This window comes from Triticum urartu, chromosome 2A, assembly GCF_056163025.1.
Source record: "Triticum urartu cultivar PI428250 chromosome 2A, HENAU_Tu73, whole genome shotgun sequence".
NCBI classification, from domain to species: domain Eukaryota; kingdom Viridiplantae; phylum Streptophyta; class Magnoliopsida; order Poales; family Poaceae; genus Triticum; species Triticum urartu.
The window spans coordinates 700,606,161-700,631,305 of NC_141874.1; the positions used below are offsets into that span (position 1 = coordinate 700,606,161).

Consider the following 25,145-nt stretch of genomic DNA (forward strand, 5'->3'; position numbering starts at 1 on the left):
GCTGCGCCTATGCGTCCAAAGCCGCCCGCTCTGTGGTTAATCTAGTATCTTCAGCTGCTAAGGTTTCCTTGGCCCGGGCGATCTCATCGCGAACCTGTGCCACTTCCGCCTCATGCTCAGATTGGTTCGCAGGGACGACTGTAGTAGTTAACAAGGTCGTAAGCTTATCCATGAGATCCATCAGTACCTGAGCCGGTGAGCGCACAGGGCCTCCTGCCCCGGCTGCTCCTAACCCGGACGTTATCGCTGCTGAAGCCATAGAATTTTGGCCGGGTTGAGTACCAGCCATGAAGACTCCTGTCCAGTTTGGTGACTTTGAGGGGTCCAGAATAGTGTTGCCATCGGAACAGCCCCCAAGCACACCATCTTGAACTTGATACAGCGAATCTGTTGAGCCGGCGGACGAATCACCGTTAAAGAGGACGGCCGACTCACCATCACCTTCAGACCCTTCAAAAAGTTCACCTCCGTGGATGCAACCCACAAAGGCACGCTTCACGACGGGTTGAGCTCGGGCGGGTTTCGCACGCTGAGCCGTCTTGACGAGGTCGGTGCAGCTGTCCGGCTCAGGGCCCGGCTCACCAATCCGGCCAATGAAGACGTGAATTCCGCCAAAGGGGACCCGGTACCCGTGCTCAATTGAGCCGGCGTCGGGGCCCCAGCCTTCGTCGTCGATGTAGATCTTGCCGCGACGACTCTTGGTCATCCGGCCAACTGCGTATCCCTTGAGCCCTTCGAAGCTGCCCTTCAAGGACTCAAATCCACCATGCGCTGGCCCCACGGTGGGCGCCAACTGTCGTGGAATTGTCACGGCAGATGTCCTCTTGCAAGGACTTAATCGTGGAGCCATCGCAACTAGGAAGCTTAAAGGGGTTAATCGGGACAAATGACACGCGAGGTTTATACTAGTTCAGCCCCTTGCGGTGAAGGAAGGCCTACATCTAGTTGGGTTGGTATTGCTTGAGGTTTTGATGACCAGGGAGCGAGATACGCTATGCCCGGTTCTCGATTGGCCGTTTCTTGCCCTAAGCCGCCGGCGGGTCGTTCCCTTATATACACGGGTTGACGCCCTCCGGCCTACAGAGTCCCGGCCGGCTCATAAACAGTGTCCGGCTCGGTGACTAGTTACCCCTACCTTATGTTACAAGTCACGCCATTACGGCGGTTTGTCTCTATGGGCCTTAAGCTCTATGAACCGCCATCCTCATGCTGGGTCTTGGGCTTCCTTTACGATTAGTCCTATTTGCATAACCCGGCCCCTCCTGGCCGGCTTACTCAAATAGTTATATCCCCAACAGTGGACGTTTTGCTTATTTATCTTGCCTCTTAGGCATATTTGTTTCTTATCCCTACTCGGATCCGTGCCTTCTAGGTGTGGAACGACAGCGTAGGAAAAGCAGAGTGGGGAACAGGTGGAGCCGCGGAGGTCCAACAAGAGCTTGGTGGGCGGCCTGGATGGTACAGTGACAACATCGGTCATGGAGGAAGAGATGTACGGAAAGGGAAAAGGGAGGTACGAGTCCGGATGTGGTTTTAGGTGGGCTGAAAAAACGGGCACGCAGACTGATCCGTGGATCGATGCAGGACGTCGTTGGATGGCAAACAATGTCCAGACAATACAGTTTGAACATTTGCGGCAATTTAAGGTTCGGTGTCTATAAACTCCATGCCGCCAGAGAGATAGAGCGAGAATGGGATGTAAAATATAATTTAATACTACATAGGAATAGACCTATTCATACATTTTCCATTACGGACCTTATTGGTACCATTCTATTTCTCGATGCTAGCGGAGTTATCTACTTGGATGATTGATCCCTCATGTTTTTCATGTATATCCATATTTTTACCACACTTCCAATTCAAAAAAGAAAATTACCACACTCCCGTCATCATTCTTGCTCTTGGAATCGTTCAATGCAGGTTCCCATTTGGTGCAAGGGTAAAGCGTAAAGCTACCTGAGTTTACATGGCCCTGCTCGCCCTAGCCAAAACTGACTGGACACGGTGATTTCTTGGCAATGGGCACCTGTTACTCATATAGGGAAAAGTGAAAATGATGTGAAATTCCTGCTCTCGTCGTTTTCTCATCACCTTTCCCATCTATCTATCTCAGATGAGCCAAGTCAAGTGCACACAACAAGGTAGCTAGTGCTGCAGATCCTGCCCGGCTAGCCAGGAAGGACTCCATCAGCCAGGTTTCTCCACCCCACCCACCTCTCCGCACCGAAGCAAGCAAAGAGAGGTGAAATAGGAAGGGGGAAATACCCCCCCCCCCCACACACACACACAAAATGAGGACCATTGGTGTCATTAATTCTAACCTGGAAAGATCCCTGATAGATAATGTTATAGATCCAATCAATCCACTTACAACCAAAGCCTCTACAAGTGGGCATCTCCAGAAGGAAATCCCAGCTCACTCTATCATAAACCTTTTCATAGTCAAGTTTCGAGATTAGTCCACTAGAGCCAAATCTATGGATCTCATGTATAACCTCATGAGCCATCACCACACTTTCTAAGATAAATCTACCCTTAATAAATGCAGTTTGATTTGAGGAAATGAGCCTATCACACAGAGGTGAAATTCTAACCGTCATAGCCTTAGAAAAAAAATCTGACAGCACAATTACTCGAGCTAATTGGCCTAAAGTTCTTCATATTTCTAGCATGATGGACTTTTGGGATGAGGGTGATAATAGCAAAGTTGAGTCTATAAACATCCGATTCCACAACCTCAAAATCCCTGACCAGCCAGATGAAATAATTTTTAATCAACTCCCAGAAGGTTTGATTAAAAAACAAAGAGGACAGACCATCAGGGCCAGGAGCACTATTAGCATAAGAGCTCATGATGGTATTCTCAATTTCCTCCTCGGAAAAGGGGTTCTCTAGATCTTGCCTTTCTTCATCACTAACTAGCTCCCCTTCATGCCAAAAACTGGTGCCCAAGTGAATATTAGGCTTTGGTTCTAGGGCAAAACGGATTTTATAGAAATAAGTAGCAACATCCAACATATCAGAAGTAGAGGTCACAAGACCATCAGGTCCATCTAACTCAGATAAATGGTTTTTACGATGCATGTGATTAGCTAGAGCCTGAAAATATGCATTGTCGCGATCACCTTCAAGGATTTTCTATCTCTTGATCTCTGCCACAAGGCAACCTCTTCTTTTTGTTGGGGAACGTAGTAATTTCAAAAAAAAAATCCTACGCACACGCAAGATCATGGTGATGCATAGCAACGAGAGGGGAGAGTGTTGTCCACGTACCCTCGTAGACCGAAAACGGAAGCGTTAGCACAACGCGGTTGATGTAGTCGTACGTCTTCATGATCCGACCGATCAAGTACCGAACACACGGCACCTCCGAGTTCTGCACACGTTCAACTCGATGACGTCCCTCGAACTCCGATCCAGCCGAGCTTTGAGGGAGAGTTCCGTCAGCGCGACGACGTGGTGACGATGATGATGTTCTACCGACGCAGGGCTTCGCCTAAGCACCGCTACGATATGACCGAGGTGGATTATGGTGGAGGGGGGCATCGCACACGGCTAAGAGATCCAAGGGATCAATTGTTGTGTCTTTGGGGTGCCCCCTGCCCCCGTATATAAAGGAGTGGAGGAGGGAGAGGGCCGGCCCTCTCTATGGCGCGCCCTAGGGGAGTCCTACTCCCATCGGGAGTAGGATTCCCCCTTTCCTAGTAGAACTAGGAGCCCTTTCAAGTATTAGGAGTAGGAGGGAAGGAAAGGGAAGGGAAAAGGAGAAGGAAGGAAGGGGGCGCCCCCCCCTCCCTAGTCCAATTCGGACCAGCCCATGGGGAGGGGTGCGGCCACCCTTTGAGGTCTTTCTCTCCTTTCCCGTATGGCCCATTAAGGCCCAATACGAATTCCCGTAACTCCCCGATACTCCCGAAAATATCCGAATCACTCGGAACCTTTCCGATGTCCGAATATAGTCGTCCAATATATCGATCTTTACGTCTCGACCATTTTGAGACTCCTCGTCATGTCCCCAATCTCATCCGGGACTCCGAACTTCTTCAGTACATCAAAACACATAAACTCATAATATAACTGTCATCGAACTTTAAGCGTGCGGACCCTACGGGTTTGAGAACTATGTAGACATGACCGAGACACGTATCCGGTCAATAACCAATAGCGGAACCTGGATGCTCATATTGGCTCCTACATATTCTACAAAGATCTTTATCGGTCAAACCGCATAACAACATACTTTGTTCCCTTTGTCATCGGTATGTTACTTGCCCGAGATTCGATCGTCGGTATCTCAATACCTAGTTCAATCTCGTTACCAGCAAGTCTCTTTACTCGTTCTGTAACACATCATCCCGCAAATAACTCATTAGTTGCAATGCTTGCAAGGCTTATAGTGATGTGCATTACCGAGTGGGCCCAGAGATACCTCTCCGACAATCTGAGTGACAAATCCTAATCTCAAAATACGCCAACCCAACAAGTACCTTCGGAGACACCGGTAGAGCACCTTTATAATCACCCAGTTACGTTGTGGCGTTTGGTAGCACACAAAGTGTTCCTCCGGTAAATGGGAGTTGCATAATCTCATAGTCATAGGAACATGTATAAGTCATGAAGAAAGCAATAGCAACAAACTAAACGATCAAGTGCTATGCTAACGGAATGGGTCAAGTCAATCACATCATTCTCCTAATGATGTGATCCCGTTAATCAAATGACAACTCATGTCTATGGTTAGGAAACATAACCATCTTTGATCAACGAGCTAGCCAAGTAGAGGCATACTAGTGACACTCTGTTTGTCTATGTATTCACACATGTATTATGTTTCCGGTTAATACAATTCTAGCATGAATAATAAATATTTATCATGATATAAGGAAAAAATAATAACTTTATTATTGCCTCTAGGGCATATTTCCTTCAGTCTCCCACTTGCACTAGAGTCAATAATCTAGTTCACATCGCCATGTCATTTAATACCAATAGTTCGCATCACCATGTGATTAACACCCATAGTTCACATCGACATGTGACCAACACCCAAAGGGTTTACTAGAGTCAATAATCTAGTTCACATTGCTATGTGATTAACACCCAAAGAGTACTAAGGTGTGATCATGTTTTGCTTGTGAGAGAAGTTTAGTCAACGGGTCTGCCACATTCAGATCCGTAAGTATTTTGCAATTTTTTATGTCAACAATGCTCTGTACGGAGCTACTCTAGCTAATTGCTCCCACTTTCAATGTGTATCCAGATTGAGATTTAGAGTCGTCTGGATCAGTGTCAAAATTTGCATCGACTTAACCCTTTACGACGAACCTTTTTGTCACCTCCATAACCGAGAAACATATCCCTATTCTACTAAGGATAATTTTGATCGCTGTCCAGTGATCTACTCCTAGATCACTATTGTACTCCCTTGCCAAAAAACAGTGTAGGGTATACAATAGATCTGGTACACAGCATGGCATATTTTATAGAACCTATGGCCAAGGCATAGGGAATGACTTTCATTCTCTTTCTATCTTCTGCCATGGTCGGGCTTTGAGCCTTACTCAGTTTCACACCTTGTAACACAGGCAAGAACTCTTTCTTTGACTATTCCATTTTGAACTATTTCAAAATCTTGTCAAGGTATGTACTTATTGAAAAACTTATCAAGCGTCTTGATCTATCTCTATAGATCTTGATGCTCAAATGTAAGCAGCTTCACCGAGGTCTTTCTTTGAAAAACTCCTTTCAAACACTCCTTTATGCTTTGCAGAATAATTCTACATTATCTTCGATCAACAATATGTCATTCACATATACTTATCAGAAATGCCGTGGTGCTCCCACTCACTTTCTTGTAAATGCAGGCTTCACTGCAAGTCTGTATAAAACTATATGCTTTGATCAACTTATCAAAGTGTATATTCCAACTCCGAGATGCTTGCACCAGTCCATAGATGGATCGCTAGAGCTTGCATATTTTGTTATCACATTTAGGATTGACAAAACTTTCTTGTTGCATCATATACAACTCTTCTTTAATAAATCCATTAAGGAATGTAGTTTTGTTTATCCATTTGCCAGATTTCATTAAATGTGGCAATTGCTAACATGATTCGGACAGACTTAAGCATAGATACGAGTGAGAAACTCTCATCATAGTCAACACCTTGAACTTGTCGAAAACCTTTTTGCGACAATTCAAGCTTTGTAGATAGTAACACTACTATCAGCGTCCATCTTCCTATTGAAGATCCATTTAATCTCAATGGCTCGCCGATCATTGGGCAAGTCAATCAAAGTCCATACTTTGTTCTCATACATGGATCTCATCTCAGATTTCATGGCCTCAAGCCATTTCGCGGAATCTGGGCTCATCATCGCTTCCTTATAGTTCGTAGGCTCGTCATGGTCAAGTAACATGACCTCTAGAACAGGATTACCGTACCACTCTGGTGCGCATCTCACTCTGGTTTACCTACGAGGTTCGGTAGTAACTTGATCTGAAGTTACATGATCATTATCATTAGCTTCCTCGCTAATTGGTGTAGTAGTCACAGGAACAGATTTCTGTGATGAACTACTTTCCAATAAGGGAGCAGGTACAGTTACCTCATCAAGTTCTACTTTCCTCCCATTCACTTCTTTTGAGAGAAACTCCTTCTCTAGAAAGGATCCATTCTCAGCAATGAATATCTTGCCTTTGGATCTGTGATAGAAGGTGTACCCAACATTTTCTTTGGGGTATCCTATGAAGACGCACTTCTCCGATTTGGGTTTGAGCTTATCGGTTTGAACTTTTTCACATAAGTATTGCAACCTCAAACTTTAAGAAACGACAACTTAGGTTTCTTGCCAAACCATAGTTAATACGGTGTCGTCTCAACGGATTTAGATGGTGCCCTATTTAACGTGAATGTAACTGTCTCTAATGCATAACCTCAAAAGTATAGTGGTTAATCGGTAAGAAACATCATAGATTGCCTATATCCAATAATAGTACGCTTATGACGTTCGGACACACCATTATGCTGTGGTGTTCCAGGTGGCACGATTTTGTGAAACTATTCCACATTGTTTTAATTGAAGACCAAAGTCGTAACTCAAATATTTGTCTCTGCGATGAGATCGTAGAAACTTTATTTTCTTGTCATGATGATTTTCCACTTCACTCTGAAGTTTTTGAACTTTTCAAATGTTTCAGACTTATGTTTCATCAAGTAGATATACCCATATCTGCTCAAATCATCTGTGAAGGTCAGAAAATAACGATACCCACCGCGAGCCTCAACATTCATTGGACTGCATACATCAGTATGTATTATTTCCAATAAGTCAGTTGCTTGCTCAATTGTTCTGGATAATGGAGTCTTAATCATCTTGCCCATGAGGCACGGTTCGCAAGCATCAACTGATTCATAATCAAGTGATTCCAAAAGCCCATCAGCATGGATTTTCTTCATGCGCTTTACACCAATATGACCTAAACGGCAGTGCCACAAATAAGTTGCACTATCATTATTAACTTTGCATCTTTTGGCTTCAATATTATGAGAATGTGTATCACCACAATCGAGATCCAACAAACCATTTTCATTGGGTGTATGACAATAGAAGGTTTTATTCATGTAAACAGAACAACAATTTATTCTCTTACTTAAATGAATAACCGTATTGCAATAAACATGATCAAATCATATTCATGCTCAACACAAACAACAAATAACACTTATTTAGGTTCAACACTAATCTCGAAAGTATAGGGAGTGTAAGATGATGATCATATCAATCTTGGAACCACTTCCAACACACATCGTCACTTCACCCTCAACTAGTCTATGTTCATTCTGCAACTCCCGTTTCGAGTTACTACTCTTAGCAACTGAACCAGTATCAAATACCGAGGGGTTGCTATGAACACTAGTAAAATACACATCAATAATCTGTATATCAAATATACCTTTGTTCACTTTGCCATCCTTCTTATCCGCCAAATACTTGGGGCAGTTCCGCTTCCAATGACCAGTCAGTTTGCAGTAGAAGCACTTAGTCTCAGGCTTAGGACCAGACTTAGGCTTCTTCACTTGAGCAGCAACTTGCTTGTCGTTCTTCTTGAAGTTCCCTTTCTTTCCCTTTGCCCTTTTCTTGAAATTAGTGGTCTTGTTAATCATCAACACTTGATGCCCTTTCTTGATTTCTACCTTCATCAATTTCATCATCATGAAAAACTCGGGAATCGTTTTCATCATCCCTTGCATACTATAGTTCATCACGAAGTTCTACTAACTTGGTGATGGTGACTAGAGAATTCTATCAATCACTATTTTATCTGGAAGATTAACTCCCACTTGATTCAAGCGATTGTAGTACCCAGACAATCTGAACACATGCTCACTGCTTGAGCTATTCTCCTCCATCTTTTAGCTATAGAACTTGTTGGAGACTTCATATCTCTCAACTCGGGTATTTGCTTGAAATATTAACTTCAACTCCTGGAACATCCATATGATCCATGACATTCAAAACGTCTTTGAAGTCCTGATTCTGAGCCGTTAAGCATGGTTCACTAAACTATCAAGTAGTTATCATTTTGAGCTAGCCAAACGTTCATAACGTCTGCATCTACTCCTGCAATAGGTCTGTCACCTAGCGGTGCATTAAGGACATAATTCTTCTGTGCAGCAATGAGGATAAACCTCAGATCGCGGATCAAATCCGCATCATTGCTACTAAAAAAATTCAACTTAGTTTTCTCTAGGAACATATAAAAATTAAACGGGGAGCAACATCGTGAGCTATTGATCTACAACATAGATATGCTAATACTACCAGGACTAAGTTCATGATAAATTAAAGTTCAATTAATCATATTACTTAAGAACTCCCACTTAGATATACATCCCTCTAATCATCTAAGTGATCACGTGATCCAAATCAACTAAACCATAACCGATCATCACGTGAAATGGAGTAGTTTTCAATGGTGAACATCAATATGTTGATCATATCTACTATATGATTCACGCTCGACCTTTCGGTCTCAGTGTTCTGAGGCCATATCTGCATATGCTAGGCTCGTCAAGTTTAACCTGAGTATTCTGCGTGTGCAAAAACTGGCTTGCACCCGTTGTAGATGGACGTAGAGCTTATCACACCCGATCATCACGTGGTGTCTGGGCACGACGAACTTTGGCAACGGTGCATACTCAGGGAGAACACTTTTATCTTGAAATTTAGTGAGAGATCATCTTATAATGCTACCGTCAATCAAAGCAAGATAAGATGCATAAAATATAAACATCACGTGCAATTAATATAAGTGATATGATATGGCCGTCATCATCTTGTACTTGTGATCTCCATCTCTGAAGTACCGTCATGATCACCATTGTCACCGGCGCGACACCTTGATCTTCATCGTAGCATCGTTGTCGTCTCGCCAATCTTATGCTTCCATGACTATCGCTACCACTTAGTGATAAAGTAAAGCATTACAGCACGATTGCATTGCATACAATAAAGCGACAACCATATGGTTCCTGCCAGTTGCCGATAACTCGGTTACAAAACATGATCATCTCATACAATAAAATTTAGCATCATGTCTTGACCATATCACATCACAACATGCCCTGCAAAAACAAGTTAGACGTCCTCTACTTTGTTGTTTCAAGTTTTACGTGGCTGCTACGGGCTTAGCAAGAACCGTTCTTACCTACGCATCAAAACCACAACGATAGTTTGTCAAGTTGGTGTTGTTTTAACCTTCGCAAGGACCGGGCGTAGCCACACTCAATTCAACTAAAGTTGGAGAAACTGACACCCGCCAGCCACCTGTGTGCAAAGCACGTCGGTAGAACCAGTCTCGCGTAAGCGTACGCGTAATGTCGGTCCGGGCCGCTTCATCCAACAAGACCGCCGAACCAAAGTATGACATGCTGGTAAGCAGTATGACTTATATCGCCCACAACTCACTTGTGTTCTACTCGTGCATATGACATCTACGCATAAAACCTGGCTCGGATGCCACTTTTGGGGAGCGTAGTAATTTCAAAAAAATTCCTACGCACACGCAAGATCATGGTGATGCATAGCAACGAGAGGGGAGAGTGTTGTCCACGTACCCTCGTAGAACGAAAACGGAAGCGTTAGCACAACGCGGTTGTTGTAGTCGTATGTCTTCACGATCCAACTGATCAAGTACCGAACACACGGCACCTCCGAGTTCTACACACGTTCAACTCGATGACGTCCCTCGAACTCCGATCCAGCAGAGATTTGAGGGAGAGTTCCGTCAGCACGATGGCGTGGTGACGATGATGATGTTCTACCGACACAGGGCTTCACCTAAGCACCGCTACGATATGACCGAGATGGATTATGGTGGACGGGGGCACCGCACACGGCTAAGAGATCCAAGGGATCAATTGTTGTGTCTTTGGGGTGCCCCCTGCCCCCGTATATAAAGGAGTGGAGGAGGGGGAGGGCCGTCCCTCTCTATGGCGCGCCCTAGGGGAGTCCTACTCCCACCGGGAGTAGGATTCCCCCTTTCCTAGTAGAACTAGGAGCCCTTCCAAGTATTAGGAGTAGGAGGGAAGGAAAGGGAAGGGGAAAGGAGAAGGAAGGAAGGGGGAGCCCCCCTCCCTAGTCCAATTCGGACCAGCCCATGGGGAGGGGTGCGGCCACCCTTTGAGGTCTTTCTCTCCTTTCCCGTATGGCCCATTAAGGCCCAATACGAATTCCCGTAACTCCCCGGTACTCCCGAAAATACACGAATCACTCGGAACCTTTCCGATGTCCGAATATAGTCGTCCAATATATCGATCTTTACGTCTCGACCATTTTGAGACTCCTCGTCATGTCCCCAATCTCATCCGGGACTCCGAACTTCTTTGGTACATCAAAACACATAAACTCATAATATAACCGTCATCGAACTTTAAGCATGCGGACCCTACGGGTTCGAGAACTATGTAGACATGACCGAGACACGTATCCGGTCAATAACCAATAGCGGAACCTGGATGCTCATATTGGCTCCTACATATTCTACGAAGATCTTTATCGGTCAAACCGCATAACAACATACGTTGTTCCCTTTTTCATCGGTATGTTACTTGCCCGAGATTCGATCGTCGGTATCTCAATACCTAGTTCAATCTCGTTACCCGCAAGTCTCTTTACTCGTTCTGTAACACATCATCCCGCAAATAACTCATTAGTTGCAATGCTTGCAAGGCTTATAGTGATGTGCATTACCGAGTGGGCCCAGAGATACCTCTCCGACAATCGGAGTGACAAATCCTAATCTCAAAATACGCCAACCCAACAAGTACCTTCGGAGACACCTGTAGAGCACCTTTATAATCACCCAGTTACGTTGTGGCGTTTGGTAGCACACAAAGTGTTCCTCCGGTAAATGGGAGTTGCATAATCTCATAGTCATAGGAACATGTATAAGTCATGAAGAAAGCAATAGCAACAAACTAAACGATCAAGTGCTATGCTAACGGAATGGGTCAAGTCAATCACATCATTCTCCTAATGATGTGATCCCGTTAATCAAATGACAACTCATGTCTATGGTTAGGAAACATAACCATCTTTGATCAACGAGCTAGTCAAGTAGAGGCATACTAGTGACACTCTGTTTATCTATGTATTCACACATGTATTATGTTTCCGGTTAATACAATTCTAGCATGAATAATAAACATTTATCATGATATAAGGAAATAAATAATAACTTTATTATTGCCTCTAGGGCATATTTCCTTAACTTTTTTCCAGATTTCATCTAATTCAAGTTTAATCATTTTCATCCTATCAAAATTAGCCACAGACAAAGGTTGAGATTCAGATAAAACATTAAGAATGTCATACTCCATAAGGAGAGCCTTCTTCCTTTTTGTAATAGCAACTTCAATATCAATATCCACCCTTTAATTTTTTCCTAAGGATTCAAGTTTTGCTAAGCCAATTGTCAATAGAGAAATTGGAGTCAGAAACAAAATTCCAAGCATCACTGACAAGGTTGAAGCGTTCGTCAAATCGATGAACCCGGCCTCGGCCCCCGGCCCCGATGGGCTTCCGGTCCGTTTTTTCCAGACCTTCTGGCCGATGGTCAAGGAGATCATTCTGGACCTATTCCGGGACTTCTCCAGGGGGACATTAGACATGTCTCGCCTCAACTACGGGATCATCTCCCTAATCCCTAAAGTTCTAGGAGCTTCCAATATTAGACAGTTCCGCCCTATCACCGTCCTTAATGTGATATTTCGGATTCTGGTTAAGGGGTACGCCACTAGGGCGGCCCTGATCGCACCTCAGATCCACCATCCGAATCAATCGGCCTTCACGAAAGGTAGATATATTCTTGATGGTGTTCTTGTCCTTCATGAAATCATCCATGAGGTCAAGACCAAACACCTTCGTGCGGTGTTCTTCAAGATTGACTTTCACAAAGCATATGATACCGTCCATTGGTCCTTCCTTCGGGAAGTTTTGCTTAAACGTGGATTCGATCCCCATTGGGTTGCTCGGGTGATGCAGCTAGTGACAAGCGGTCGTACGGCCGTTAATATCAATGGGGAAATTGGACCCTATTTCACCACAGGACAAGGTGTTCGGCAAGGGGACCCGATTTCCCCTTTCCTTTTCAACCTTGTGGTTGATGCGTTAGCTTCGATACTTGATTTGGCGAGACAGGCCGGCCACATTAGGGGGATTTGCCCCCATCTTGTGGCCAACGGAGGCCTGACCCATCTCCAGTATGCTGATGACACCATCATGATGGTGGAGGGTTCGGATGAGGATATCCGGAACCTCAAATTCCTCCTCCTTTGCTTTCAGGAGATGTCGGGCCTCACGATCAACTTTGCCAAAAGTGAGGTCATGGTGCTCGGATACTCCCCGTCGGAAGCCCAGCGCATTGCCAACCGCTTGAATTGTCGTTTGGGGTCCTTTCCGACCACCTACCTTGGCTTGCCGGTTAGTGACAACCGTCTACTGGAGAAAGATTTCCGCCCTATAGTTGCCAAGCTCCAACCGCAAATGGAGCCTTGGCAAGGGAGATGTCTTTCCAAAGCCGCTAGAGTGATCCTGATGAACTCCTCCCTTATTAGCCTCCTGATGTACCTCATGGGATTCTATAGTTTACATGAATCCCTCCACCAGGAGGTGACCAAAATCCTCTCCCGGTTCTTCTGGGCTGGTGAGAACAATAAACAGAAATACCACATGGTGAAGTGGTCTGAGATCTGTAAGCCTAAAGACCAGGGTGGTCTTGGGGTCATCTCATCCAAGCGGATGAATATTGCCCTCCTCTCAAAATGGCTCTGGCGGATCCAGACTGAGGAGGGCGGTCTCTGGCTAGAGATTATTCGCGCTAAGTACCTTCGTGATCAACCATTGGCTTTTGCTCCTAGATCAGGCGGATCCCAGTTCTGGCAATCGATGATCCGTCTGATGCCTGTCCTGCGCATTGGACCGCCATCTCTGTAGGGTCCGGTTCTGGTACCCTTTTTTGGCTAGATAGGTGGGCTGGGCCCCGCTCATTTGCGGAGCGCTTCCCCTCATTATTCTCGATCTGCACCCGCCCACTCCTATCGGTTGCGGTAGCCTTAGCAGACTTGGGGGTTGTTGCCTTCCGCCGTACCTTCGAGGCGGGGGAACGCCAACAATGGGACGAGCTAGTCGAATGTATTGCACTCCGCTCCCCTTCCTCGAGCCGGATACACTATCTTGGCATCTTGAGCCAAATGGCCGCTTCTCAACTAGGTCCCTTTATCAGGCAATTTTCCCCACTCCGGGACCAGCGGAATTATCCGTACTTTGGGAAATCAAACTCCCCCTGAAGATCCGCATATTCCTATGGCAGTGGGTTCGAGGCCGGCCACCCTCGGGCACGGAGGTCCGCAAGCGTAGCGGTCTTGGGCATGACCTCTGCCCCCTTTGTTTGTTTCCGGAAGCTTGCAACCACATTTTCTTCTGTTGCCCAGCAGCTCAATTCCTATGGAGTTGCTTCCGGGAGGTCGTGGGTGGCAACTAGTGCCACGATAACCTCCCGGACCTGTTTGGGGAGGCCTTTAGGCTCCCTAGCCTCCGGAAAGCTGCCACTTCGGTGGCTTTGGGGACCCTTGCTTGGACCCTGTGGTGTATCCGCGATAAGCTTGTCATCGAGCGTGTGATTCCCAACCGTGCGACTGACGCTATCTATACAATGTGTGGCTTCTTACAGCTCTGGAGACCGCTTAGCAAGCGGCGCGATCGGGACATCCTTGACAACATCATTGCAGGCCTTCGATCCTCGACAGTAACCTTCTCGCCAGCACCACCTCCACCGCCACCCCCACCGGACCCGGATTAGCTCTCTTTTTCTTTCTTTTTTGGGGGCTTGTTCCGATGTGCCCCCAGCATGACTTGATGACTTGTTTGGAACTTGTACTATTGTGTTGGATGCTTGGTCGGTTGCTTTATAATATAAAGCGGGGGCAAACCCTTTTTCGAAACAACGTGAGCAAAGCCAGGCTAAGAGAGTCACCATTTCTCAAATCTAAACATAGAAATGATTTGAGGGTCCGTTTTAGAGATGCCTTAAGAGAGCAGCAGTGGCATCTTGTGTGTCTATAAACTCCATGCCGTGAGAGAGATAGAGAGAGAAGGGGATGTAAGAAATAATTTAATACTACATAGGAATAGACATATTCACAAAATTTCCAGTACGGTCCTTGTGTTGGTACCGTTCTATTTCTCGATGCTAGCAGAGTTATCTACATACTGGATAATTGATGCCTCGTGTTTTTCATGTATATCCATAGTTTTACCACACTCCTGTCATCATTCTTGCTCTTGGAATCGTTGAATGCAGCTTCGCATTTGGTGCAAGGTTAAAGCGTAAAGCAACCTGGGTTGTTCACATGGCCCTGCTCGCCCTAGCCAAAACTGACAGGACACGGGGATTTCTTGGCCATGGGCACCTGTTAGTCATACAGGGAAAAAGGAAACTGATGTGAAATTCCTGCTCTCATCTTTTGCCCATCACCTTTCCCATCTATCTATCTAGCTAGTGCTGCACATCCTGCCCGGCTAGCCAGGAAGGACTCCATCAGCCAGGTTTCTCCACCCCACCCACCTCTCCGCACCGAAGCCCAGGCAGTGCAGTGCAGGGGATGAAGCGCATAGTGGGGAGCCCGGGCCCCGGGGACATGGAGCGGCATGGCGCTGCGGGTGTCGCAGTGCGTCTTCGCCGCCGCATCCGTCTTCGCCATGTTCTCTGCTTATGGCTTCTCCAACTACAGCGCCTACTTGTACTCCCTCTGCCCCTTACCACCGGTTTCATTCTCCACCAAATGCTGCTTCTCCGCTTGCTGTGTCTGTCTGTTGAGATGAGTTCCTAGATTTTCTTTCTCGCTTCAGTAATCGTTCCTTGGATGCCCTCCCCTCCGTGTGTTTTCTTGCGAATCCATGAGCTGATGAGCATCACTCAAGTAGCATCCCCAATGCTTCAAGATCAAGATGTTACTTTGGTTGTAAAATTCAGAGTCCCTCCCTCTTGGAGATTTTGGGGGAAGTTTCCTGTACAAAAGCCTAGATGCATGCTGTGGTGCTTCATGGTTTTATTTTATTTCCACTCATCATCATGCCATAGAAATCACTGCCCAATTTATCTTAGATATACACCGCCGGACCGGAAAAAAATCACGTCTGAGCTAGTAGTAGAATATTTATAGAACCCTTCTTGAGAAGCAGACCAAAACAGAGCTGTAGATTGATCACTTGAAGAGTAGATAAAGGACAGAACAACTGAGCTCGCCTGAACTCTCCATTCAGTCTCACTTCCTAGATTAGCTGATTTGTCTTTCGATGGGGCATGCATGTTTTTGCTGAAGCTGCCCTACCAAGGATTCATGTTCAGGTAAGGTGGTTGCTACTGGAAATTGACTGAGAATTGAACTTCGCTTGGTGTGATCTAATCACTGGGGCGTTGAGGGGCCGCGATTCATTCCAAGCTCGATTCCCGGCAGCAAGGGGTGAACAACACCATACTTGTTCAAAAATGGGACTGGGATATTGGACATGTTTTCTTTATGTATGTGCTTGTGTCAGCGTACGTGTAAAGAACGAAGCCTCATGTTTTCCATTTACCTACAATTTTTCTTCCCATGATAACATTTTATCAGGATTGTTAAACTTAGGCTCTGTGTTCCAACATGTGACCTGTCTTGACTGCTAGTATATGTGTGCCGGTGAGCGCTTATCTTTTTCATATCAAGTTCATATCATTGAGACTATGAACTGCATAAGTCTTGAACGTGTTGACTACTCTTCAGAATTTCCTGTGCAGGAGCTCGTTGTGTTTGACATCAACTAATGCGTGTATTATGGTCTCCTGCAGCTACCTGAACTTTGCTTCGGTGCTGCAGTTTCTGTGGAGTTTGCCCCTTGCTTGTCTGGATATCTTTTCTCTGAGGAATGAAAAGGATCTTCAAGCACCGGCTCGTCTATTGCTCATTGTTATCATTGACTGGGTAAGTCGTTCGCTTTGTCTCTTCTATTGTCCATGGAGCTACGTCTGAATTAGTTGAAAGCATGCACCGCAACCGCAATAATTGAACCCAGAGTTTTGTATCAATGTGTTAGTTCTTAGGAAAACATAAATTCAGGATAAGTGCAACTCATGCTTCTCTGTGGGCTAAGTTCTTGTTTTGCCTCACTTTAAGAGAATAGGATAATAACCTTAAAGAGACTTGTTGCCAAAGGTGCTGGATCGAACGTTGCCTACGAACTGTCAGCTAGTAGTTAGCAAAGGCCTATCTGAGTGATCACATTGTGAATGCATTGCAGGCCGTGGCGGTTCTCATGTTCTCAGGAGTCTGTGCCGCCGCCTGCCTGACGATTTTCTTCATGAAGGATGTGAACTTCTGTGAGGGGTTCTCGTGGCTGGGCTGCAATCAGTTCGCGCTTTCGGTCACCCTGGCATTCATCACGTGGTCGCTGCAAGCTGCGTCTTCTTTCTCCGGGTTATGGCTACTGGTCTCGTTCTTCTAGTGATCTCAATAGGTGCTTTGAATCACCGTCGCGTCGTGCTAATTGCCAGTTAATGATTGCATTATCTTTTATTTTGAAGTGCTAATTGCCAGTCAAGGATGGTAAATCAGTTCAGATGCAATGTGCTCAGGACACTTGTTCATCACCGTCGCGTCGTGCTAATTGCCATATTACTAGAAGGACAAAGTGGAATAGTTACTGTTTAGGTAATGTGGAAGTGGAATCACTAATATGGGGTGCCTATTAGTGCTCCAAGTGGCTTTTGTCTTCACTTTTTTTACGGATTGCTGTTTTTCTTTTGATGGAGTAGAGTACCAGTAGCCTAGCAGGTAGTACACAGAGAACGGATCAAAAACGAAAATGGGGAAAGTCGGCGGTGGCTACCGGTCGGTACAACCTGCTTTGGGTTGAAGATAGCTAGAGGGAGGGATTCATATAAGTCGTATTATGTGACAAAATGGCGACATATATATTCAGGGAATTCCATATATGTCGCGTTCTGCGACAAAATGGCGAAGGTTCGCACAGGGATGAAGCGAGCGAATGAGTTATGGGCCGGCGCATTTGTACAACGCGAGCGCAGTACGCGATCCGTTTTGGGAACCTTCCATACGTTTTGGAAACCTTCTAGAAGGTTCCTAAGCTGGTTTTCTCTTTCCTGATGTTTCTTCCACTGGTTTTTCAGGTTTTTTCTTTTCTGTTTCTTTTGTAAAAAATCAAAAATCTCAAATTTCAAAAAGTGTTCTAATTTTAGTTTTTTTTTTCAAAATTCAAAAAATGTTTGTGCTTTTCAAAAAAAAAGCAAAACTTCAAAAACTGTTCCTATATTCAATTTTTGTTCAGAAGTTTTTTTGAAAAAAAATCGCGTATTCAAAAAGTATTCCGAGTATTGGAACAGCTGTACTCCGAGTACGAATCATCACTTTGGTGCAGTTGTAGTCTGCATTACTGCATAATAATGCAGCCAGTCACTTTCATCTACCAAAAGGAGTACTACTGTACCACTAGCCAGCAAATTGTCTGATGCAAAGACAATACTTTCCCGAGCACAAGAGAACTACGCAGGATTTTATTTCCCCCCACTTTTCTAGTGTGCCAACCAGCCAGAGCAGAGCAGACCAGAGCAGCCTCCGGCCATGTCGGCGGGCAAGGGAAGGAAGACGGCGTGCGTCACCGGAGGGAGCGGCTACATCGCTTCAGCACTTGTTAAGATGCTGCTCGAGAAAGGCTACGCTGTCAGGTTGGACTCGATCCCGATTTTTCTTTCCAGTTAAGCTAGTCCGTTGCGTGTGTGCCGGTGATTTTCTTTCTTCTTTCCCGAATTCGAGTTGAAATCGGAGATTGGCTGGCGCCGACCGTAACTTTTGTTTGGGCCGTCTGATTTCTTTAGGAGATTCAGGCAGCAAGGCATGCGTGCCGAATCCTAGATGCAGCGTACAGTGTTATTTTTGCTTGGAATTGTTGCGTTCGGCGTTCGCCTATAACTGAAGATTCTGCAATTCTAGATGGCACGGAGAAGAACTCCCACCTCGAGGACCTGCAAGCGCTTGGCCCCTTGGAGATCATCCGTGCCGATCTGAATGAAGAAGGCAGCTTCGACGAAGCTGTTTCTGGCTGCGACTACGTCTTCCCCGTGGCCGCTCCGGTGAACATGTTGTCAGCAGATCCCGAGGTAAACACCCATCTCCATGACGTTTCGTTTCCATTTTCTTACACAATTCTTCTTCCAGCATCGCTATGTAATGCTGATCTAGTTGGTGAGTTGGAACGAAGTCTTCACGCTGTCACCCGTCACTTGTTTTGTGACAAATGGTAGTTCTCAGATACAGAGAACTTTTGATCCCATGTCATTTCAGCATTTGGCAACCCAATTTTTTTCCGATAAAGGGCGATTTTGTTAATTCAAAATGTAGCATCAAGTGCATACAAAGCATTATGAGTAACACCTGATCTCTGCATAATTATGACGTATTTGGCAACCCAATTATGCAGGCTTCTTCTCTCTTGATGGATGATTTACTCTGCTTTGTGTCCGATGGTAGAGAGATGTGATCGAACCCTCTGTTCAAGGAACCCTCAACGTGATGAGGTCGTGCGCAAGAGCTGGGACGGTGAAGCGCGTGATCCTCACGTCGTCCCAATCCGGAGTGTCCAGGAGGCCGCTGCAGGGCGACGGCCACGTGCTGCTGGACGAGAGCTCCTAGTCCGACGTTGAGTACCTCAGAGCCAACAAGCCACCAACTTGGGTACACGAACACTGAAATTTGTGTTCAGTCTCTCACCCCTGGATATTTACCATCAATGGAAGTATGTCAGGCATACACTTCTGTATTGGTTTCATGATGTAATCTGCGTCGCAGGCATACGGGGTGTCGAGATGGTGCTTCTGGAGAAGGCAGCGAGCCAATTCGCAGAGGAGAATGGCATCAGCCTTGTCACCGTGTTGCCGGTGAGCACATTGGGCGCGGCGCCCATCTCCAAAGCAAGATCCAGCGTTCCCGCCGTCCTCTCCTTGTTGTCCGGTGAGAGATCGAGGCACATGTTGCGGGCATCCCTGCTAGCAATCTTCTTTTTTCTTTTTTTCTTTCAACTTGATCACTTGCTGCTTATAAACTGAAAGGTACAGGAAACTTAAAAGCTCTGTACTATTGGAAACGATAACCATCATCCGGCGGATTATAACGCACGTGTGCCACACGTCCCATGTGGGGCCTTCATCGATCATTCTTTTTTCCTTCTTATCTCCGTAGCTAACGACCGAGAGCCACTAAGGATGGCAATTTTACCGGTGGATACGGGTACCCGCATGGGCCGGATATGGGCACAAATTTGTACCCATGGGTAGTACCCATACCCTACCCGTTAAGTAGTGGGTAGGGCACGGATATAGACTTGTACCCGTGGGTATACTCATACCCTATCCGTTTAGACTGCGTATGGACCTTACCTGTGGAGCTACATCATCCTGCAGGTGCCTCCGCGAGCATGGAACCGGCGACGTCGCCACAGGCCTCGAACTCCTGCCTCTAGATCCTCTACCTCCAGCCCTCCCCAACTTTGGGTGGCGGCTTGCCGGCAGTGAACATTTTTTCTATACACATCTAACATTTTTTCAAATGCTTGATCAACATTTCACAAATAATTGTCCAACTTTTTTTTGAAATGCTTGATTAATATTTTTATATACATAATAAAAAATCATCATTTTTTAATACATGGTCAACATTTTTCTATACATATTTAACATTTTTTCCAATGCTTATTCAACATTTTTTCAAATGCTTGATTAACATATTTATATACATGATCAAAAAAATTCATCATCTTTTTAGTATATGGTCAACATTTTTTATTTACACATTTAACATTTTTCAAATGCTTTATCACCATTTTTCGACTACTTATTCAACATTTTTTCAAATACTTTATTAACATGTTATATACATGCTCGAAAAAATTCACATTTAACCAATTCACAATTAGTACATGGTCAACATTTTTCCTATGCACATTTAACATTTTTCGAATGTTTATCAACATTTTTCAAATACTTGTTCAAAAAAATCAAATGCATGATTAACATTTTTTAATACATGATCAAATTTTTATACATGTTTTTTATAAATTTTTCGTATACGTGATAAACCTTTTTTCTATACACATTAAACATTTTTCAAATACTTTTAGAATATTTGAAAGTATAAACAAAATTGAAAAAATAAAGCAAGACAATGAAACAGAAAACGTAAAAATACAGAAAAAGGAGGGTGTTGCCTCCCGCGCTATTAATATATTCCCCTTTAAAAAAAAATTGACGTGCATGCTTCCACATCATCTAAATTGTTGCAGCCATTAGATTTACTAACTTGATCCATTGACATCCGTCGGATATATGCATGAGCATCCTCTATCACACGGCATGCATTAGTACATTTTAAGTGGCTTTAGACTACACTGCATTTCATTGTGACATTGCTTATGAAGAATTCTTTTCACATAGTTTAGATCGTAAGGACTGAATTAGTATTCTACACAATATTCAGAAACTATATATCTAATTCCGTGGCAACCGGGTAGGCATTGTCTAGTTCATATAGAAGTAAAAAAACCTAGTAGTATAAAGAAAACGCTGGCCAATTGCTCACAGTTGAGCTCGTGGGTTGTATATTACAGTGCACAGAGACCTATTGATCAGCCACCAGTCCATCAGCTACATCATCACTTTCTGACAGGGAACTATGCATGTAATGCAGGTCATTTTCAACAACTTAAAAGAACCTTCTGCATTACTACTAGCCTGCTATTCTCTCCGGACGGAGGGAGTGTTAATGCAGGTTCCTCTTTCCCCCAGAGGATATGATATGATATTTGCAGCTCATCATAGTGTGCCAACAACCACTCCAGAGGAACCACCTTACAACCTCTCGTTCCTGAAGCGAGGGGAGCAAGCGAATAATCCTTCTCTTTTCCACGAGAGGTTCGATCGAGTGGTGGCCGGCGATGTCGGCGGGTGAGGGGAAGAGGACGGCGTGCGTCACCGGAGGGAGCGGTTACATCGCCTCAGCGCTCATCAAGCTGCTGCTCCAGAAAGGCTACGCTGTCAAGACCACCGTCAGAGACCCCGGTTAGTTTCTTGTTTCTTTGCTTCAGTATGTACGTACTTGAGCAACTTTTCCTTCCGTGTTTGAGGTGAGAGTGAGATCATAGGTTCTAAACTTGAGTTTGAGGCGAAATCTTGTACTCGGTTCTGCAGAATCGATTGGATAAAACATGTTTATTCTATCCAGTCTGCTAGCCGAACCACCAGGCTGAAATTGATGGAAACTGTTTTGGTCAGAGTGGTCTCAACTCTCAACCCACCATGTTACGTCTCTGAAGATTCTGTAAGCTGTATATGCAGATGACATGGAGAAGAATTCCCACCTCAAGGACTTGCAAGCGCTTGGCCCCTTGGAGATCATCGGCGCCCGGCTGGACGAAGAAGGCAGCTTCGACGACGCAGTTTCCGGCTGCGACTACGCCTTCCTCGTCGCCGCTCCGATGAACATCGGTTCAGCAGATCCTGAGGTAAACAGACATCTCCACCAAGCTTCGTTTCCATCTGCACGACTGTTGGGAGGTGTAGTTGTTGGGATGTGGGACACCATTTAAGTTGTCAGCATCAGCCATAACTCAATCTCTGACTATTGTTCACCCCACCGTCGTCCTTTGGGGATAGCTTATTTTCTCTTTGGCAACTCAAACATGTTAGTTTATTTTCTCTTTGGGGATAGCTTACTGTGCTTCGTGTTCGACGGCAGAGAGATCTGATCGAGCCGGCCGTCCAAGGAACACTCAACGTGATGAGGTCGTGTGTCAGAGCGGGGACGGTGAAGCGGGTGATCCTGACGTCGTCGGACGCCGGGGTGTCCAGGAGGCCGCTGCACGGCGGCGGTCACATGCTGGACGAGGGATCCTGGTCCGACGTCGAATACCTCAGAACCAACAGGCCACCAACTTGGGTACATAAATCATTGTGCTCAATCTCTCTCTCGCCTGGACATTTACATTCGATGGAAGCTTTTGTGTATGTGCAATTTGTATCGTAGGAATACGCAGTGTCCAAGGTGCTTCTCGAGAAGGCGGCGAGCAAGTTTGCGGAGGAGAATGGCATCAGCCTCGCCACCGTGCTGCCCGTGTTCACCTTGGGCGCGGCGCCGGTCTCCAAGGCCAGAACCAGCGTCCCCGTCACCCTCTCCCTGTTGTCCGGTGAGAGAGGCGTCCCCGCCATATATAGCATTTCTCTGTTTTTTCACAGCATGATCAGTGCTTGCTAGCTGAGTGTTAATTTGACCGCTGACATATATCTTTCTCTCCTGTACATTTTCCAGGCGATGAGACACAGCGGGACATCCTGATGGGCCTGCAGTCGGTCACCGACTCCGTGTCGATATGCCACGTGGAGGATCTGTGTCGCGCTGAGGTGTTTGTCGCCGAGAACAAGTCCTCGGCGGCCAGGTACATCTGCTGCAGCCACAACACCACCGTCGTGCAGCTTGCCCGTCTCGTAGCCGAAAAGTACCCACAATACAATGTGAAACTTGAACGGTATGCGAACAGTCTATCTGAACCGTTGGCACACACGCATCTACTCCTATGTTTTTAACACGGGTTTAACGATATCCAAATATATACTTATGTAGCTTTGCTGGGTCCCAAGAGAAGCCAAGAGTGTGTTTATCGTCTCAGAAGCTCATCGGGGAAGGGTTCGAGTTCAAGCACGATGATTTAAGTGAGATCTTTGACGACCTCGTTGAATACGGCAAGACCACGGGGATACTTCCCTACTAATATGTCTGTTATCTGCGGACGGATATGTAACCGGAAGAAAATAACGTGTCTTAGCAGAAGAACCCATGCTTGTAGTTTCTTTGAGGGTTAACCCATGCTTGTATTTTTGGTGCGTGAAGATGTTTAGTTCTTTGCCTGTGTGGCAAAAATAAATAAATATTATTTTGCTAAATGTATGTGTCGTGCATATCACTGTTATAACATCAAAAAAGACTTCCGCTCTGCTTTATAAATAAAATCAGCATCATGTCCATACAGAAGGTTCAAGCGTAGTATAGAATTAAAAAAGTCTGCTGGGGCCTCTGTGGATACCCCAAGCCTCTTTCTGACCTCTGTATCATCATAGGGTATACCTCCATTAGGTCATGGCTAAAAAAAGGACCGGGTATCTCAAAGCCACAATTTTTAGGGTTTTATATTACTAAATCCCAACTTCAGTGCAGGACAAATGTTTTTATCGCAAGGCAAAAAAAAAAGAACTATGGTCTGGCTTGGATCTAGACCAAGGGACGTTTTGGACGCTATCGAGCGTGATGTATCCTTGATTGAGTTTTCTTTTGAAAAGGGTGGTTCGCCCCAGCCTCTGCATCAGAACGATGCATACGATCATGATTATTAATGAGCAAAAGGTCCAACACAAATCTCTAAGTCTCGAACAAAAACCAAAAAAAGGCTCACGAAGAGCACGAACAGTAATAGAAAAGCCACAACCGGCTGGCATAAAAAGATAGGAACACTAAATGCATATCCTATTACATGACTGCCATTCAAATCGGTTGAAAATATCTCATGCTACCATCTCCCATCGGGTAGATCCAGTAACCAAACGCTCCCTGGCCTCCGTCGGAGTGAGTGGCAACCACATACGGATCAACGCAGTGGCTCGGAAGATAACTTGCAAAAAATGAATATTTGTTGTTCTGTTAAACACCAAATCAATTCTGCAGTTCCAAATTGCCCATAATAAAGCACATACTCCTACACGAATGTGTCTCGCCGTGTCAAAATCTATCCCATCAAGCCACGTCCCAAATAACATGGTGATGGAATTCGGAGGAGTAATGTTAAATGCCATGTGAACCGTCCGCCACATAATTTTTGCCAGAGGGCAATCAAGAAAGAGGTGTTTGATTGATTCATGTTGGTCACAAAAGCTACATCTCGTATAACCTGTCCAATTGTGTTTTGCCAAATTGTCCTTGGTTAAGATAACTTGTTTATGTACAAACCACATAAACACTTTGATTTTCAAAGGTATTTTGACTTTCTAAACATGTTTCGATTGGGGAATCGCGCTAGAGTTGATAACATCCAAGTACATGGATTTAACTGAAAACTCTTCATTCTTAGTTAGTTTCCAGCACAATTTATCGGGCTATTGAGACAACTGAGCATTCATCAATCTTCTCACAAGATTGAGTCAGGCTTCCCAACGGCTCCTTAGGGCATCTCCAGCCGTTGTGCTCCCCAGCCGGCATTTTTTTTGCTTCTTGGGGTTGGCCCGGCGAAATATTTGGCATGGGATCAAGAACTTTCCCAGCCGTCGTCCTCCCCAACCGGCCCCGAGCGCGCCACGCCTCCTGCCTGCTCGCATGCATCGCGACACCTCATTCCCCCCCTACTCTCTCCCTCGCTCCCTGTACGCCATGGCCGAAGTCGCCGTTTGCTCGCTCTCGCTCTCTCCCACCTCGCCGCACCAGCTCCCGCATCTCCGCCCGCCTCGACGTCGCGGCACGCGCGGTCGCGTCCTGTCCCCTCTCCCCTCC

The 25,145-nt window shown here is 45.4% G+C and overlaps 4 protein-coding genes across 4 annotated transcripts; all 4 read left to right on the top strand.

The window, feature by feature from the left end:
- The first annotated feature begins 12,120 nt into the window (after window positions 1-12,120).
- Window positions 12,121-13,503, top strand: LOC147986915 (uncharacterized). The gene is made up of 2 exons (XM_087542204.1): window positions 12,121-12,364; window positions 12,683-13,503. Exons 1-2 carry the CDS (start codon window positions 12,121-12,123, stop codon window positions 13,501-13,503), a joined length of 1,065 nt encoding a protein of 354 aa, XP_087398330.1.
- Window positions 13,504-15,085: 1,582 nt separating this feature from the next.
- Window positions 15,086-20,433, top strand: LOC125527808 (CASP-like protein 5B3). The gene is made up of 7 exons (XM_087544993.1): window positions 15,086-15,308; window positions 16,397-16,529; window positions 16,846-18,289; window positions 18,555-18,721; window positions 19,042-19,295; window positions 19,410-19,571; window positions 20,021-20,433. The coding sequence occupies exons 1-3, from the start codon at window positions 15,217-15,219 to the stop codon at window positions 17,047-17,049; spliced, it is 429 nt and encodes a 142-aa protein (XP_087401119.1). The 5' UTR covers window positions 15,086-15,216; the 3' UTR covers window positions 17,050-18,289; window positions 18,555-18,721; window positions 19,042-19,295; window positions 19,410-19,571; window positions 20,021-20,433.
- LOC147986916 (anthocyanidin reductase ((2S)-flavan-3-ol-forming)-like) lies at window positions 18,186-19,253 on the top strand. Its single transcript, XM_087542205.1, has 3 exons — window positions 18,186-18,318; window positions 18,540-18,721; window positions 19,092-19,253. Exons 1-3 carry the CDS (start codon window positions 18,186-18,188, stop codon window positions 19,251-19,253), a joined length of 477 nt encoding a protein of 158 aa, XP_087398331.1.
- Window positions 20,434-21,288: 855 nt separating the features above from the next.
- LOC125527809 (anthocyanidin reductase ((2S)-flavan-3-ol-forming)) lies at window positions 21,289-23,551 on the top strand. Its single transcript, XM_087544992.1, has 6 exons — window positions 21,289-21,673; window positions 21,950-22,116; window positions 22,350-22,550; window positions 22,638-22,797; window positions 22,920-23,136; window positions 23,232-23,551. The coding sequence occupies exons 1-6, from the start codon at window positions 21,550-21,552 to the stop codon at window positions 23,377-23,379; spliced, it is 1,017 nt and encodes a 338-aa protein (XP_087401118.1). The 5' UTR covers window positions 21,289-21,549; the 3' UTR covers window positions 23,380-23,551.
- Window positions 23,552-25,145: the final 1,594 nt, after the last annotated feature.